Raw genomic sequence first — 15,856 nt, forward strand, 5'->3', positions numbered from 1 at the left:
GAAAGTAAAATAAAATTTATTATACATGAAGTAGCATGGAAAATTCTCACTATTTTTTCCCTGTTCTAGTGCAGTCGGCAAGCTCGGCTTGGAAAGAGGCAGGGTGTGCGCATGAATTGTTATGCATATCTGGAGTGGAACTGGATTTGATCACTGTGTCCTGACATCCTGAAATGAGACCTTATGGCCTCCGCCGTTCATTAATAGTCAACACATGCTGGGGTGTGCACAGAAACTGATGGTAGCTTAGCCAGTCAAAAGGTCTCTGCCTGATGCAATTCTGCAGCTGCAGGAGAGTAATAAAATATGATTGAATATACAGTGCTTCAGTTCTCTGATCTACAGGGAGGAGGTGCAAAGTGCGGGAAAGGGAATGGATAGAAGGAAGGAAGAAGGGAAATGGAAGTTTCCTTAAACCAGTAGCATCCCCTCATGCTTCTGTTCATCCTGGCATTTCTGAGGGGGCGGGGCAGGGAGACATGAGGGTATTGTAAAAAGATTTTTAGGGGTTTTGGGTGTTTGTTATGTTTATTTAAGGAAAAAAACCCTAACCTAGCAAACAAACTGGTATCCCAGCATTCTGTTGCCTAATTAGTAATTTAATAGCAAACAGCTTCCTCCTTTTACATAATGACATACGAAATTAAAACTTTTTGCATCTTAGTTAACAGGGTGAAAATGCAATTTTAGAAAGTTAAGTGTTTTTTTTTTAAAAAAAAAAAAGCAAAACATGACCAATTCTGAGGGAAATCTAGGTTTCAGTCTTTGCAAGGGGATTCTGTAATCATCTTAATTATGGTACCAAAGACTTTTATCATTCCAGTATTGCCATATGTAAAGCTGTTTTACCATGTGTGCTGATTGAGTTCATCTGTATGTTTTGAATATCTGAAAGCTTTCTGTAAAGAGAATAGAAGAGGAAGAAAAATGGTAGAGAGAAAAGGAAGAAAATGTATAAGTAAAAATCTAGAGAGCGAATATGGATAGACTAATTTGTAGAAATGGTCTCTTAAGTATTTGTACAAATCTCCTTTCTTCCAAGTGCTTACATACCTGGGGCAATGATTTTTTTCATTGGCAAAGAGCAAATCTACAGAGGTTAGCTTTTTAGGGTCTTTCAGTCTAGGCCAAATAGCTGACAGTGTGACACAAAAAACTGGAAAGTGTGTAGACCCTGTTCAACAATGGAAGAAGATAGCCTTTCTGTTAGGTGTAGGGTTCCTGGCAGTTCCTTGCAATTTTTTCATATGTAGTTGAGTAGAGTGTTAAAGCCATGCATAGACAGATTATGTTTAAGTAGAGAACAGGAAGACCTGTTAAGTCGTATTTCTTCCTGTAGTAGTTCTCATGTTCCTCTAACGTGTTTTTGCCCAGGTGGTGATGAATGTAGGTTAGGTACTGTGCCTTAGCTTGGATGAAGCTCAAGCTGATGACTCACAAGTGGGGGTGATCACTGCGGCTGCTATTCCTCTGCTTTTGGACCCTGGATACTGCAGAGTCTTGAGGTTAATAACCAGATGAAATGGTTGTTCTGAACGTTTGGAATCTGTATGTCATTGGGAATATAAAGTCCAATAACTGGTAAACCTGAATGACCTCTTTTTAGTTGCCAGTAATTAAATTGTTTGTGTTATGATCATTACTTTTTGTCAGCCTTCCTCAGACTGTTGGACTCATTTGTTACGGAAAAGCTGGGTTGGAGTTATTCTTACTTGGAATTTGTGCAATCCCTTCTACTTGCTCTTTAAATATGAGAGAGACTCCTGTAGCTTTTACCGACCTTTCAGTATCCCATGAACTTTCTTGCATCCCTTCATCTGACTGTGCTGTAGTGTGTGCTTGTTAACTGACTGCACTCTCTCTGAACTTACCATCCCTCTTAAGAAGATTGATGGATTAATGGCGATTTCATATGCCAATTTTCATCCAAAGGACTTCATGCACACTACTGGAGTTTTAATCAGTTTACTTATATAAGAATCCTCCGTTGCTGCTAATCCCTGGCACAAGGACTTCACACAGCAGACCTTTTTTTAAAGCGAATATCACTGTTCTACTAGTGAGTTGGGTGCTTTGAGGAAACTCTCACTTGCCCTGCACTGTTATTTAAGAGTTGTGGTGTACCTCTCACTGCTGCTTTGGCAGGTTCATTTGCTAACGGGAGGGCTCTGTTATCACTCTGCATGCCAGCAGCACATCTGCTTCCTGTTTTCTCTGTTACAAATGAATGCAGGGTTTTTTATTTATTCTCCACCTGTGTTAAAAGTCTGTGATCTATGGAATTGCATACATTTAAAGGAATAAATTTCGGTTTAGATCAAAAAAACTTGAATTTTTTTATCTAGTTGTGATTTTCTTGAACTTGTGTTTTACACTGACTTCAGGGGGAGCAGAACTGAGTTCTGCAACATGTGACTTTGGTTGTTATTGTATATGTTTGGAGAGACGTACAATTGTCTTCATACTTCTAATAAGTACGTGTAACAGGCAGTGCAATACTACTTACGAAGGTCCCTCCTTCCCATATCCCCCCCACAATGGAAAATGATAGCATGCAAGCCTGTGGATCTGAATTAAGTTGTTCAGACTTTTTTGTTTCTCTTCCATGATGCTGGCTTTGCAAAGACACCATCAGCTTAAAGACTGGATTTATTGTAAAATCTTGTCAACTATTTAAGTTAATGTAAGATTTCTGTAAATGAAAGGTTAGAGAGGAGCTCTCTAGACTCAATTTTGCATTGAATTTTTGATTGTATTTTAGACTCAGAGAATCATAGGACATTTCAGGTTGAAAGGGATCTTAGGTTGGGAGCACATCTCTAGTCCAAACTCCTGCTGAAAGCAGCATCAGCTAAGAGGTCGGACCACGTAGCTCAAGGCTTTATCCAACTGGGTCTTAAAAACCTTCAGTGATACAGACCACACAGCCTCTCTGGGCAACCTGCTCCACTACGGGGGAAAAAGGCTTCCTTATATCCAGTCTGAACCTCTCTGGTTTCAACCTATGCTAATTGTCTCTTGTCCTGCTGCCATCCACTGTTGCACAGAGCCAGGCTCCCTCTTCTCAATGGTCTCCTTGTAGGTGTGAGAAGGCTGCTCTGAGGTTCCCCCAAACTTTTCCTTCTCCAGGCTGAAGCAGCCCTGATCCCTCAGCCTCACGTGCTCCAGCCCTGAGCATCCTGGTGGCCCTTCACTGGACTCACTCCGGTTTGGGAGAGTCTATCTTGTATTGGGAAGCCCCAAACCAGAGGATGCAGTATCTAGGTGTGGCCTAAGAAGTGCCGAGTCAAGGGGGAGACTCACTTCTCTCCCTTCTCCTGGCTGTGCCCCTGCTCACACAGCCCAGGAAGCTGCTGGCCTTTGTGGCTGCCAGGGCCCCGGCTGGCTCCTGGGCAGCTTTCTGTCCCCCAGGGCATTTCCACAGAGCTGCTCCCAGGCAGTCCCTGGCCAGCCGGGACTGCTGCCAGAGGCTCTGCCTTCCCAGGGATGGGGCTTGGCATTGGTCCGGGCTGAAGCGCACAAGGCCCATTCCTCCAGCCTGCCCTGGTCCTTCTGGATGGCAGCCCTGCTCTTGAGTGCGTTGCCTGCTCCCCAGTCTAGCGTCACCTGCAAGCCTGAGGAGTGACCCATCCAGGTCTTTGATAAAGATGTTAAACAGGACAGGTCACAGGGTAGGCCCTTGCACTACTTCGCTTTGTTACTGGTTCCAGATAGAGTATGAGCTATTAACTACTACCTCTGAGCCCAACCATCCAATCAGTTTTTATCCATTTTGGTGTCCGCCCATCTGAACTGTAATGCTTCTGGTCTTACGGAAGTCTCAGTCCATGATTTTCACAGGGACCAAAGTGAGGTGGACTGGTCTGTAGTTCCTTGGACTGAAGTCTTGGCCTTCCTTTGAAAGTGGGTGCTACATTTGCCTTTTTACAGTTATTAGGGCCTTTCCCCATTTCAATGGTTGTTTTGATCAGCCAGCTTGCCCAGCACCCATGGGTGCAGCCCCTCTGGTCCTGTCGACTTGTAGGGGTTGAGGTCTGTCATGTAATCCCTGACTCTGTCCTCATGCACCGCTCGTGGTTCTCCTCGCGTACAGTCTGTGGGTCATCTTTGGTTTTTTGGGAGTTCTTGGCACAGGAGCGAGGACAGTTTGTGTGTGTGTGTGTGTGTGTGTGTGTGTGGTTGTGTGGGTGTGTTGGTTTTTTTTTTTTTTTTTTTTTTTTTAGTAAAAGCATTAAGTATCTTAAGATTGTAGGGTAGCAGAAGAAACTGAAGAGTAGCGAAGAGGCAAACTTAAAGTAATTTTTTCTAAAACACTAAGATTTCAGCTTTGTTTTCTGATCATCACATAAATTCTTTCAGCATTTTAGAGAGTTTAAATTAAAGAATGTTCCAGAAATTCTAGAACACTAACTATGACTTGTGTGTAACAGGTTCAGATACTTATTTAAACCCAACAACAAGGGATCCTAACTGAAAGCCTAGGTTGTTACTGGATCATCCGGGGTTCTTTCTCTTCTTGGGAAGAAACCTTTAATTTGTGTCCTAACTTTGTTGTTGTCTGGTATTGACAGGCAAGACCCAAGAGACTGGGAAAGAATTTTTAGCAGATATGTTATTAAAACTTGCCCTTCCTGCATTAATAGAGGGAAAAGTACTTCCTCTGGTGTATATGATGTATAGGCTTGTATGATTGTCTTGAATTCCCTTGAGCATCCTGCTAGGTTAAATTGGTTTTTGTAGTCTGCTTTAGAGTTCATCATGTAACGAACGTTATTTTTAGTCCTAGTTCTGTTCAATTAGAAAGGGCTAGAAAACAACAGTATTAGAAAACTACTTCAGATCTGATTTAGCAAAATGTTATTTTGCTAATTAAATAAAGTATGCTGTCAGAGCACGCTCCACCAAAAGTCTAAATAGTATTCAGCAAGCTCATCTCCTAAGCGGTCCTTGTGCGGGTACCAGCTCTCAGTCTTCCCATGGCAAGTCAGTTGCACATCAGTAGCCGACCACTGAGATTGCAAAACATTATCTTCTCAATTTTATGTATTTTTCAGGATGTTATTTTTAAATCTATAAAAATCAAAAGCCTTTTTTTATTGTAAATGCCTGTAAAGTGTGTCTCCCCACCCTCACCAAATCTGTTACTTTGTATTTACTATGTCTTATGAATAATCAGTTTGATGTGTTCTTTTCAAAGCTCATCCTGGGGCATGTCAGCCTGTTCTGGAAAAGGTGAAAGAAGTCTGAAAGACCAGGTAGAAGGACAAAAGTACATTCAGTAATTGCTCTGGATTCAGGATTGCTCTTGTTCGGGGGATGGAGGGGGGAAAGGTACCTCCTTAAGGTGATGGCCCTATTCAGTTCCCCACCCTTCCCAAAAGAATATCAAGAAGGGAACAAAGTAGATGCAGACAGAACTTCTAGAGTATTAAATCTATATTAAGTTGCTTTTACAAAAGAATTGATTAAAATAGTATTATTCCTGACAGACTTTCTTCCTCTTGTATGATTTTTCTGTGCTCCAGGTCAGAGCATGCATTTGCTGGGCTTTGCGAGCTGCCGGTTGCTGCTGCAGGCTTGCGGAGCGAGCGCCGTTCTGAAGCAGGCCACCAGAGGGTGCCTTTAATCTTCTGTTTGGGGACTGAGGCAATGTGAAAGTTAGCTTGAAATAGCTGGTGTCAGGTCTGAACTTTGTCAATTATTCAATGCCTTTACGCGGTCTATTTAAAATATTATACCGATCAAAAAAAGAATACAAAGGAGGAAAACCCCTCTATTCTTTAGTTCAACGATACAATTTACTGGCTTACTCAGCACCTACAAATTAGTTACTACTGTTTAGATTTACCTTAAGGCTTCTTTTTATGCTGGCAAAACATGTGATTATGCAGGTACAGCCCAGGTACAGCTGTACTGCTGACTGAAAACATTTGAAGCTGTAGTTAGGTGGGGATAAGTGTTTTAATGAAGGACTTAAATGCCATGTTATTAAGAAAACATTGTCTGCAGACAGACCTTATTTTAAGCTGCAGTTTAAGACTTGGAACTCTCATTCCTAGTTGGGATGACTGGAGTTTTAGATCCCTGCTATTGAGGAGTGTAAGGCAAAGGAGCTGTAGCGTAAGGAAAGGGATGAGACTGGTGTAGGTTCAGGAAGGTGAACTTTGAAGGACTTTAGAAGCTGAGGGGAATGGGGGGGAGCTGTTTTGTTTTGTTTTTTTCACCTCCGTATTTTCCCTAGCATTGTCTTACCTTCAGTAAGATGGAAAGTTAAGATAGGAGCCAGGTGACTTGTGACCTCCAGAGCAATTACTGGGAGACTGTATGGCTTGAGATAGAGGAAGCTTGAAGGAACAAGGAATAGAGATTAGGAATTGGGGCATTTATGAGGTAGATAAGGGAGAGCAGATGTGTCTGGAAACTGGGATTCATAAGTCAAGGACAAAAGAGTACAGAGAAGCTGTGAGGTTAGAGGTGGCTGGTTGGTGGCTGTCAAATTAGCAGAAAGTGTGTGATAACTCAGAACAGTTCACACAGGGCACTTAAAATGGTTTCACATAGTATCTAATGGAAATTATGTAGTTTTGGAACAGTGGAAGTTTTGGGTGTGTGGCTGCCTGAGCCAGGCATGTGAGGTATGTGATTGTAATGAGAAATTAACTGTTACTACCATCATGGCTAAGGGACGTAGGATCTAGGACAGAGGCAACATTTCTGCCAGAGGTCCACAAAACTCTTAAGTGATTTTTTTTTTTTTTTTTTCCACTTGGGAAGCCAAGAAAGAGCCATCCTCTCCTGTGCTGTTGCTCTGCAGGGAAAGTGACACCCAGAAGCAATCTGCTACATTGGTTAAAACAAGGAGAAAGAGGAGGAAGGAGAATGTTAGGGACGATCCTCTGTTTTCTTCTGCAGTGCTCGTTTGCTGTTTCCTTGCAACTCTGTACAGCTGTTAAGCTCTATATTGTTTGCCTTGGTTTTGCTGTGGTTGGCATTTTTTAATTTGACTTCTTCCAAAGAGGACTGCCTGTGTCATGTGAGTAATGGGTAGCAGAGCATTTATTACCTGTAGTGCTTGCATAGATGATAAGAATGTAAAAATTGCTGTACTTTGAAACTGTGATCCATCTGGGAGCATCATCTCAAACAGTCAGTAAAGGCACAAAAAGTACCGCAGTGAATAGATGTGGAATAATCTGCCTGTTTATGAGGGTTCTATGTAATAACTAATGATTAAAATTTTGTTTTAAACATCTTGTTTTTGTTGCTATCACTTTTGGGTTTTTTTTCTTCCTATCATTGGAGCTGTCTGAATATGCTTGCTGCTATATAAATGCCTAGAACCTGTTTCATTCTTGTCAAATTACTGGCTTCTGTAATATCCTGTGACTGTTTTTGGTTGTTGTTGTTGTCTGACCATGTGTTGAGTGGAAAATTAACTCTGCGTTTTTTGAAGAAGCCACCTTTTTAGCTTCCTGAAGAAACTAGTGTTTTTCACTGTTCTCACAGCTGCTTCTTATCTAGTTCATTGTGCAGTTTTCCTTGGAGAAGGATCCTTATCCGTATTTTCTTTTCTGATTATAGAGTATTTACAGAAAGAATGAAGTTGTTGCTGACTTCTCAAAGCAGGGCTGTTTTTACATAACTAATTATTTGAAGTAGGTGCAAGATTTTTGAGGCAAGGAAAAGTTGGCTGTGACACCTTTACTTCTTTTTGCCTTTCTGCCATTTCCATTATCATGACTAAGCTATTAGGCACTCCGGAAAAAGACATACCAGGAAGATAGATTTGTCTGGTTTGAAAAGAGAGCCAATGTAAATCCCTTCTGGATAGGCAGTTGTGTCCTTGGGGGGGAGGGAAAGGGGGCAAATTCTGAATTGTATCACTTTAGGCCTTGTAGGGTGAAGCTTGTGAAAATGTAGTGCTGATGAGGGCCAAGCACTACAAACAAGAAGCACTCCAGATATATTTGAAACAAATTAGACCAGCACTGCAATCCAACAGTGGCTGTAAATGAGAAAAATTAAATAAAACCGATTTTCTAAGTGTGTTTATTTCTTTACAACACAGTTTAGTTCAATGGTAAACAAGGGGGGAATGAGAATTATAGTAACGCCTAGGCAGTTTTGGGCTGGAGCTTGGAAACCTTGTCGATTCACTGAAACACATACCTAGTTCATACTGTTACTGGTAGCTGTCACATTTTGAATAAATGCTTAAACCTCGAAATTGAGGCAATGGTTAGAAAAAAAGTTTCACGGGACAGCTGAACTGACAGAACCACTTGGCTGCTGAAGGGGGTGTCCTGGTCCGTGCTGTGTCCCTTCTTCCCTTGCCTTTGGCACAGGGAGAGGGCCTGTGGTGTGATGTGGTGGTCAGCTTCTGAGTCTCCATCACCTGTTTAGTTCTCTGCCACTTTAGCAAACTGGCTAATTTTCCTCTTTGGCTAGTTTTCTGAGGGTTTAGTGAACTGAATGGTCTCAGTGGGGTGATCAGATCAGCACCACAAGCTAATGAAATGGAGGGGGTGGGAATGTACAGCATGCACCTACAGTTTCAACAGCAGTGAGCTGTTACTTGTCTCGTGGAAACCTTTTGCTGCATCCCTTTGAGCTAATTTATTTCAAAAAGTGTCAGCTTAATGCATGCCCTTGTTCTGTACCATAAAGGAAAAGGTCCCAGACCTTTATTTTTGCTATATATATTCCATACAGCCCCTGATGAACCACCTGGCTCTGTTTGTAGCAGCATGGCTTAAGTGCTGCATTCAGCCTATTTTGCAACATGGTACTGAATTTCAACAAATAAGTATTGTTTTCAAGATTTATGGAAAATAAAACATTGTGATGGTAGTTCTCAGTTTTTTGTAGAAAATAGCAAAAGGAGCTAATACAAAGGAAGTTGTTCTGATTATCTTTTTTGTCCTGCTCCTAATGGAAAATGAATAACAAATCCTTCTGTTTCTAGGAAAGTGAATAGTAAAGTTTTTAGAGTTATTGTGAGAGATTATAAAATAACCTCCAATGAAGGCCTTAAAGAATTGATTCAGCTGCTGAGTGAATCAGTTCAAGAGTTGACTTCCCAAAATCAAGTTGCATTTACACAACCCTTATTTGCTTGTACTTCTTACCTCTTCTGTGTTGTCCCTATGTGTTCCCTTATCACCTCTCTCCCACCTCCTTTTGGTTGCTGACTGTTCCAAAAAATTCAGAAAGAGCAAAATGTAAAAGGTAGGATACTGTAACTTAGCAAGGTTTTGATGTTAGAGCTAAATTAATTTAAAGATCCAAGACCAGAAAACGTGCCACTTTGTCATTGGGTTAGTTTGCTGCTCATGATTCCTGAATTGCTTACGTGAGCAGTAGTGCTAGCCAAAGCATTGCTTTTCTTCATTTTTACAGATTAGTGATGTTTCAGATCTTGCTTTCTTTCACATCTCATTGAGATACAGGATTTGATAATCTCTTCTGTATCTGTCCTTGCTTTTCTGGTAACCTTCATTTAACTAAATTTATTAGAACCCTTCACAACAGAAGCCTTTTCCCATAAGGTTATATTCACTATCCAGAGGCTCCTCCTAAAACCTTCTATGCTCTTACTTTTGTATCAAAGTGTAGTGATCTTCATGAGGCTTCTACGTAAATGCTCGTGTGTTGCTTCTAGTAGTTTGAAAAACTTGTTGTCTATATGTTAAAGGTTATTTTCATTGTTGATATGGAGTTGATTCGCTACTGATGTTGGACTTAGAAGCATCTGGTCCAAATCAGGATGTTAACCAAACTCTGCATCACCTGAGTCAACATGAATTGCTGAAAAATTCTGATAGGCTTTTCTTTTTTCATTTGGGTTTTCATTTGGGTTCATTCATATTTAAAGAAAGAGCCTTGCCTTGACCTATCATCTAGAAGTCCTTTATAATCAGTCATCAGGGCACAAATTTTGTAAGGAAAATAAGCCAAATTTTGTTTTCATATGTTGTTTATACTTCAGGGCATTACTATTCTTCTTCTTCTTCTTCTTTTTTTTTTTCTTTTTTCTTTTTTTTTCTTTTTTTCTTTTTTTTTTTTTTCCCTTCAGATCATGAATTAGTCTATCTTTTCAGATTGGCAAGTGACAAATGCCACACTCAAAACTGGCATTGTTTTTTACGTGTGGGAACTGAAGAACATTCTCTGGGACTGTGTGCTAAATACTCCCTAAATAGTCAAATAAAACAGTATAAAGCATGCAACTTCTATCATGCAAGCTGCTGTCTCAGATATGATTACTTAAACTTGATGATAAATTGTTTTAGGTGATATGTTTAAGCTTTGTTATGGAAAAAGTCTTTTGACAATTATTTAAGTATTAATGCAAACTGAATTTTCAGAGGAACTTTTCTCCAAGAGTATTGTCCATCTAGTCCGATCTTTTTCATTTCTCTACATGATAGAGAGGGCTGACAATGTTTGTGTTTTGGCTTGCTGAGAGTTTCATACTATTTTGGGTTTTGTTGTTTTGATCTTTTTTATCCACATTGGCTCACTTTAACCTCAGATACTCTCACATTTAAGATTTGTGGGGTTTGTATGCCTTTTTGACCCATGAGAACATCTCCAAGACCCTCAAAGGCCTCCTGTAGTTCAGAATCGTTCCAGACTTTTCTAACTAAACTGTCCTGAATTTGACCTAATAACACTACAAACAAGTTTGCGCATTTTTCAATATATTTTTTTCTTCTCACACAGTGCCTGGTACAAAGTTGATATTAAATAGCATAACAAACTAAAGCTGTTGACATCTTATGTTTTGGTTGTTAGCAAGTATTGTTTGCATAAGATTTATCTCCTGAGAGGAGAAGGGATTGCTTTAGAGAAATAGGCTTGCCTTCACTAGCTGAACAATTGAGTGTCTGTTCCGGTGTGGGTGTGTATATGCCCTCTTCTCTGAACTGTTTGCTCAATTGTGAGGTTTCCCTGTAATAAGTTCTCAACTGGGAAAAGGGAACATGTTCTCAGCAGCAACTCGCCTTATTTTTGAATGGCAACTTGGTGACTGTCCTTCCTTTCAACCTTATCACATTCAAAGTGAACTTTCTCTAGTGCATTGGTCTGAAGAAAAACTGTCTAGAGTGCTGCCCAATAATGGTCACCTACAAAGATCACTTCATTTGTAACACTTAGGTTAGTGCAGACTTTGTAGACCTGTTTGCATGCATACATAGAGTATTTTTGATTTAAACAAGAAAATTTATGGCTTGTTACTTCTATTCCGAAAATGAAACAGGTGAAAGATACTACTTTCTAACATAAAAGATCTGCTCCCTGTGTGTTTGGAGTTGGTTTTGCTTGCTTCACTCAGTAAAACACTATTATTGCTTTTCCGTCCTGTTACCTCTACAGAATCATCCCAGATTGCAGTGATGGTGATGCTGGAGCTCTGTGCCTTTCTGGGCACTCCCAGAACAGTTTATTGAATTCCAGACAGAGTTGGCTGAATCTGCTGAAATCAGAGGGATTGCATACATGTGACCAGCAGCATAAATTAGCCTGGAGAACCTTTACATTTGTTGACATGAGAAGCGAACAGCACATCTCTACTTTTGGATCTGAAGTTTTTTGGAGTGATGCCTGCAAGCAAGGCTGTCTTTCTTCCACAGAAAACTGGATGCATTTTTTATGGAAATGGTGAGGCACAGCAAGCATGGAACAAAAACTTCATCTTCTTATAAAAAGCTTTCTGAAGTGGACAGCCAGATGAGTATGCTGAAGTCAGTATGGCCTGCCTTGTGGTAGGCAGTGGTCTGTCTGGCAGGCTTACCCATTTGGCCGACAGGGCGTAGGAGAGCAAAATGCTTCCCTGCTTGCATTCAGTTGCAGGGATAAAGGGAGGTGCTGTGGCCTCTAAGTGGTAGCAGAAGTAGCAAGCATCTTGCTTAAGGTAGGAGATCTGCAGGTGTTTTCCTTGAACAGCTTCTGCTGCTGGCACCACAGGTGGAGCTGGCAGGGGAAACAGAATTGAGAGGAAGGTGTTGTGCTGCTCTCTGCCCTGCAGTAGTGATTGTGGCTTCTGCATGTTTTGCAGTCCCCTTGACCAGATAGGCAGGAAGCAGCTCTGCTGCTTTGTCCCAGAGGAGATCCCAGCATGTCTTCCCATGCCTGGCATGCACAGGTGTCCTGAAAGAGATATTTCTCTGAGCGTTGAGAAGGTTGGGCTTCTGTATTATAAATGAGGAGTTGCATTTATTTTGTGCTGTTGGCTGTGTCTGAACTTCTTTAAGCACAATGAGCCAAATTCAGCCTATGGCAATTGTAACTTAGTGAACCCTGTGTTGTCACAATTAGAGTGACTTCTGCTTTGAAGAGTTAGTTGATCTCACATATCTGGGATGCTTCAGCATAGTACATGCATCTACCAATACTCAGGTGTGTTGAAGAGCCCATAATGGCACTTGCGGAACTAAGAAGAGGAAATACTCATCTCAAGGACATCCGCTACCTACTGTCAGTTTTACTAAAGCTATGTTTATTGATCAACCAGGATATATAATAGGTTTAAATCCAGAAGGTATGATTTTAATTACCTTGTCTATCTTCATCCATAATTGCATCCATAGGTTTTCTTATACCAAAACATGTTTTAGGGGAGAGGGGGGAAAAAGTCAAATTATGATTTGAATATTTCCAGTAGTAGAAAATTCACAGCAATCTGGGCAAGATATTCCAGTGTTTAACTGCCTCTCCTTTAATGAATGCCTGTTGCTTTTTTGATCCCCTTCTCTGTGTTTTGGGGATGGTTTTCTGTGGTCTATTTTTATAACGTAAATATTATGAGATCCTCAAGCCTTGCATTGTCAGAAATTCTTTTTTCTAATCTTTTGATCATTCTAGTGACTCTTCCATGGCCTCTTTGATTTTATTTTTCTACTTATTTGAACACTGTTCTTTGGGGATATCAGGACAGACAACAGCAATGCAATAGGAACTGTACTTCTGTCAATTACAGACATCATAAAACCTCTCTTTTCCAACTTGGTAATTCCCTATTCTCCAAAAGAGACACCAGTCCTTTGAGCCTATGGCTGATCCTCACCGTGTTGAGTGAAAATTTACCCACCAAGCTGAAAAGCGTTTTCAGAGTCGCTGTTTTCCAGGATAGAGAATAGAGCATTCTTTTTTTGTTTCTGGAGGCAAACGTGTGTACGTTTGGGTTTCTTGTATTATCTGCCATTTATCTATGCTCAGTTTATTGAGGCTAGGAGATGGCCATCTAATCAACTGCCCGAATATTTGATATTGCATGTGATTTGCTTTCTGCTGCCTTCTTTTTCAAGAAACTCAGTGCACATCCAGTCACTTGAAACAGGATTGTTTTCTGTTGCTTTTTCCAAGAGCTCCTATGCCAAATGATACTGCTGTGCTACTAATAAGCTAGTAATGTATTGGTGATCTCTCTTTTTCCTTATTTATCAGTCTTTTCTTTCTGCTGGTGATGATCTTGGGAAGGGAGGTGGATCTTGGGATCTCTCTCACCCCTCCCTATCTTTGGGACTGGTACTGTTAAATGTCAAACAGCATGGGCAGATCTGTGGGATCACACTAGAAAAGTATCACTCAATGAAAATTCCTTCTTAGGAGTTGTATCCTGAAGTCCCTAAATCAAATACATTTATTCTGTTTTAAGAGTGTGTTGTTGCCATTGGATTATTCTAATGGACTAATCAAAATGTCCTCCAGTGTAAAACCGAATGTCTTTCAGAAGTCTTTCTGAGAATATTACATAAAAACTTCCTTTTTAAAAACCCAGTTTAACTCATTAAAGACAGTAAGGCATGTGTGTGCGTGTGTGTGCAGATCTGTTGACTGGCATTCATTGTTTAACTTAGTTTAATTGCTCATAATCAAAATCCTGCATCAGGATTACTTCATGCTGCATCACTTCATAGAATTCCTCCTCCCCACCACTTCAAGCTGAAAGGCCTGTAATTATTTAGGGCATCTGATTTACCTTTTATAAATATTGACGTAGCATCTGCTTCTTCTGTTCTTTTGAACTTTTCCAGTTCCAGTTTTGCACAATGTAATGAAAATAAGTATTACTAGTCCAGGGCGTACCTATGCTATCTCTTTCAACATTCTTGGATACAAGTTATCCAGCTCTGCTGATGTAAAAGTGTCCAATTAGTAGCTGCTGTTTAACATCTTGAGTTACTGTTGGAATGGAAGCTATTTCATCATCATAATATGCATGTTAGTTGCTTTTTCTCACAGATGTGTGTCTGCCCCTTGCTTTTCTTTATAACTGTCAGCAATCCTACAATTTCCATCTAATAATGGAATTATTTTTTTTCCTGAGAATACATTTAAAAAAACTGTTTGTCTAACAATTCTAGTCATTCACTTCTTTCTGTTCTTTTGCTACTTATAATATTCTTTTGCAGTATTAATTCCCAGTCAGAACTAGACTCATGTTGAGGGGGCAGCTCATACCTTTTAATGAAAAGGGAAGATTTTAGTCAGACTGCCATGAATGCATTATTATCTTTTGCCAAAGAAAAATGAAATGGTCTAATTCACCTTCAATATGAGTATCCTGTTGATAACGATTTCTTCATTATAGTGGCTGTACAGGTGGGATTAATTTCCTCTAACTTTAAACACAGAGTTAGACCTGTGACCTATCTTAGGTGTCTATTACAGAATGAGAGGAATCTCATTTTTGGAAGTGCCTGTTTCCTCTCATTGGCTGTAAAAGGCACCCGAGACAACTAGCTCATTCTTAGGGTTCTGATTCTTCGATGACTTTGGGTAGGTGGATCCCATCCCGTATTGTAAAGCTGATGGTAGTTCCCTTTTAAATATTATTTGAAGAAAGACAAACATCATCAGATGTTTGATTTCAGTTCCCAAATATTGTTTTTCTAACAATGAGATTTGAAAAGTGGCTCTTTAGAAATAGCCTTTGCCCTTGTCTCTTGTACCTTGGTGATTTTAAGTCAAAAAGTGAGTGTAGCTTGTAAGACAAAAAGATACTAGTTTGTATACATCGCATCTGGTACCTGAAAGTTAATTTTTGTATCCCTGATGCATTCTGCAGACTGAATTTAATGGTCTGGTAACTTGTAGATTAAGTATCTGTTCTCAGTTTTGTTTCTTAGGAAAAAGGTTGATTAATTTTGGCAGCACTTTCTGAACAGAACTATATAAAAATTGGGCCTTTTCAACATTCCAGATCACCTGTATTTCTTTTTCTCTGCCAAGTGTAGAAGATAAAGCTGTAGCTTGCTTTTGCAGGTTATGCAAAACAAGGATATTCTAACATTCTTTAAACAACTCTCTCTCAACGAGATGGGTAGAGTGACTGCAAAGGTGGTCTTTTGGGAGAGCTTTTCACTTTCTTAAAGATATTGTTGAGAGAGAAACATGCCAGAGAAGCTACACATCAAAAATGGAATAAAGCTTGAGGGCCAAGTCTTTTGGTGATCTTTGGCTCTGTTAAACAATGCAAAATTAAATTTTGATATCTTAGTTGTGTTTTGATAACATATTATTTTATTTAAAAAGTTCCAAGGCCCCCATACTCCAATTCCTCCCTACCCCTCTTCCCCCAAAATTTGCGGAGCTCCTGGTGTAAACTGTGCCTGTGGTTTTGGAAAGGTCAGTCACCTTCTGATAGAATCTGTTGAAAAGAACCCGAATAGAGGAAAACACCCCAACCCTCTGTGTGTGTAACTTTACCATATTGTAATTATAGATATTACACAGTTATTCTGACCCATTTAAAGTTGTTTTCAACATCTGCCAACTATCACAATCAACTGCAAGTCACTACATATGGTAACAGATAACCTGCTTTTATTGCCATGTAATTTGTGAGCTG

The 15,856-nt window shown here is 40.1% G+C and overlaps 1 protein-coding gene across 5 annotated transcripts in view; it reads left to right on the top strand.

Annotated features, from left to right (window-relative positions):
- LOC112995748 (ADP-ribosylation factor-like protein 15) overlaps positions 1-15,856 on the top strand; it is a 232,426-nt gene that overhangs the window by 36,114 nt on the left and 180,456 nt on the right. Inside the window, exon 1 of one of the 5 annotated variants that reach the window (XM_064500776.1) lies at positions 11,412-11,664. The exons of the other annotated variants lie outside the window; for them this stretch is intronic. Within the exon in view, the coding sequence (XP_064356846.1) occupies positions 11,656-11,664 (9 nt within the window). The 5' untranslated portion in view covers positions 11,412-11,655. Of the gene's footprint in view, positions 1-11,411; positions 11,665-15,856 lie in introns of those variants that run through there. 5 annotated transcript variants of the gene reach the window in all.

The sequence above is a fragment of the Dromaius novaehollandiae genome, chromosome W (genome assembly GCF_036370855.1).
Source record: "Dromaius novaehollandiae isolate bDroNov1 chromosome W, bDroNov1.hap1, whole genome shotgun sequence".
NCBI lineage: Eukaryota > Metazoa > Chordata > Aves > Casuariiformes > Dromaiidae > Dromaius > Dromaius novaehollandiae.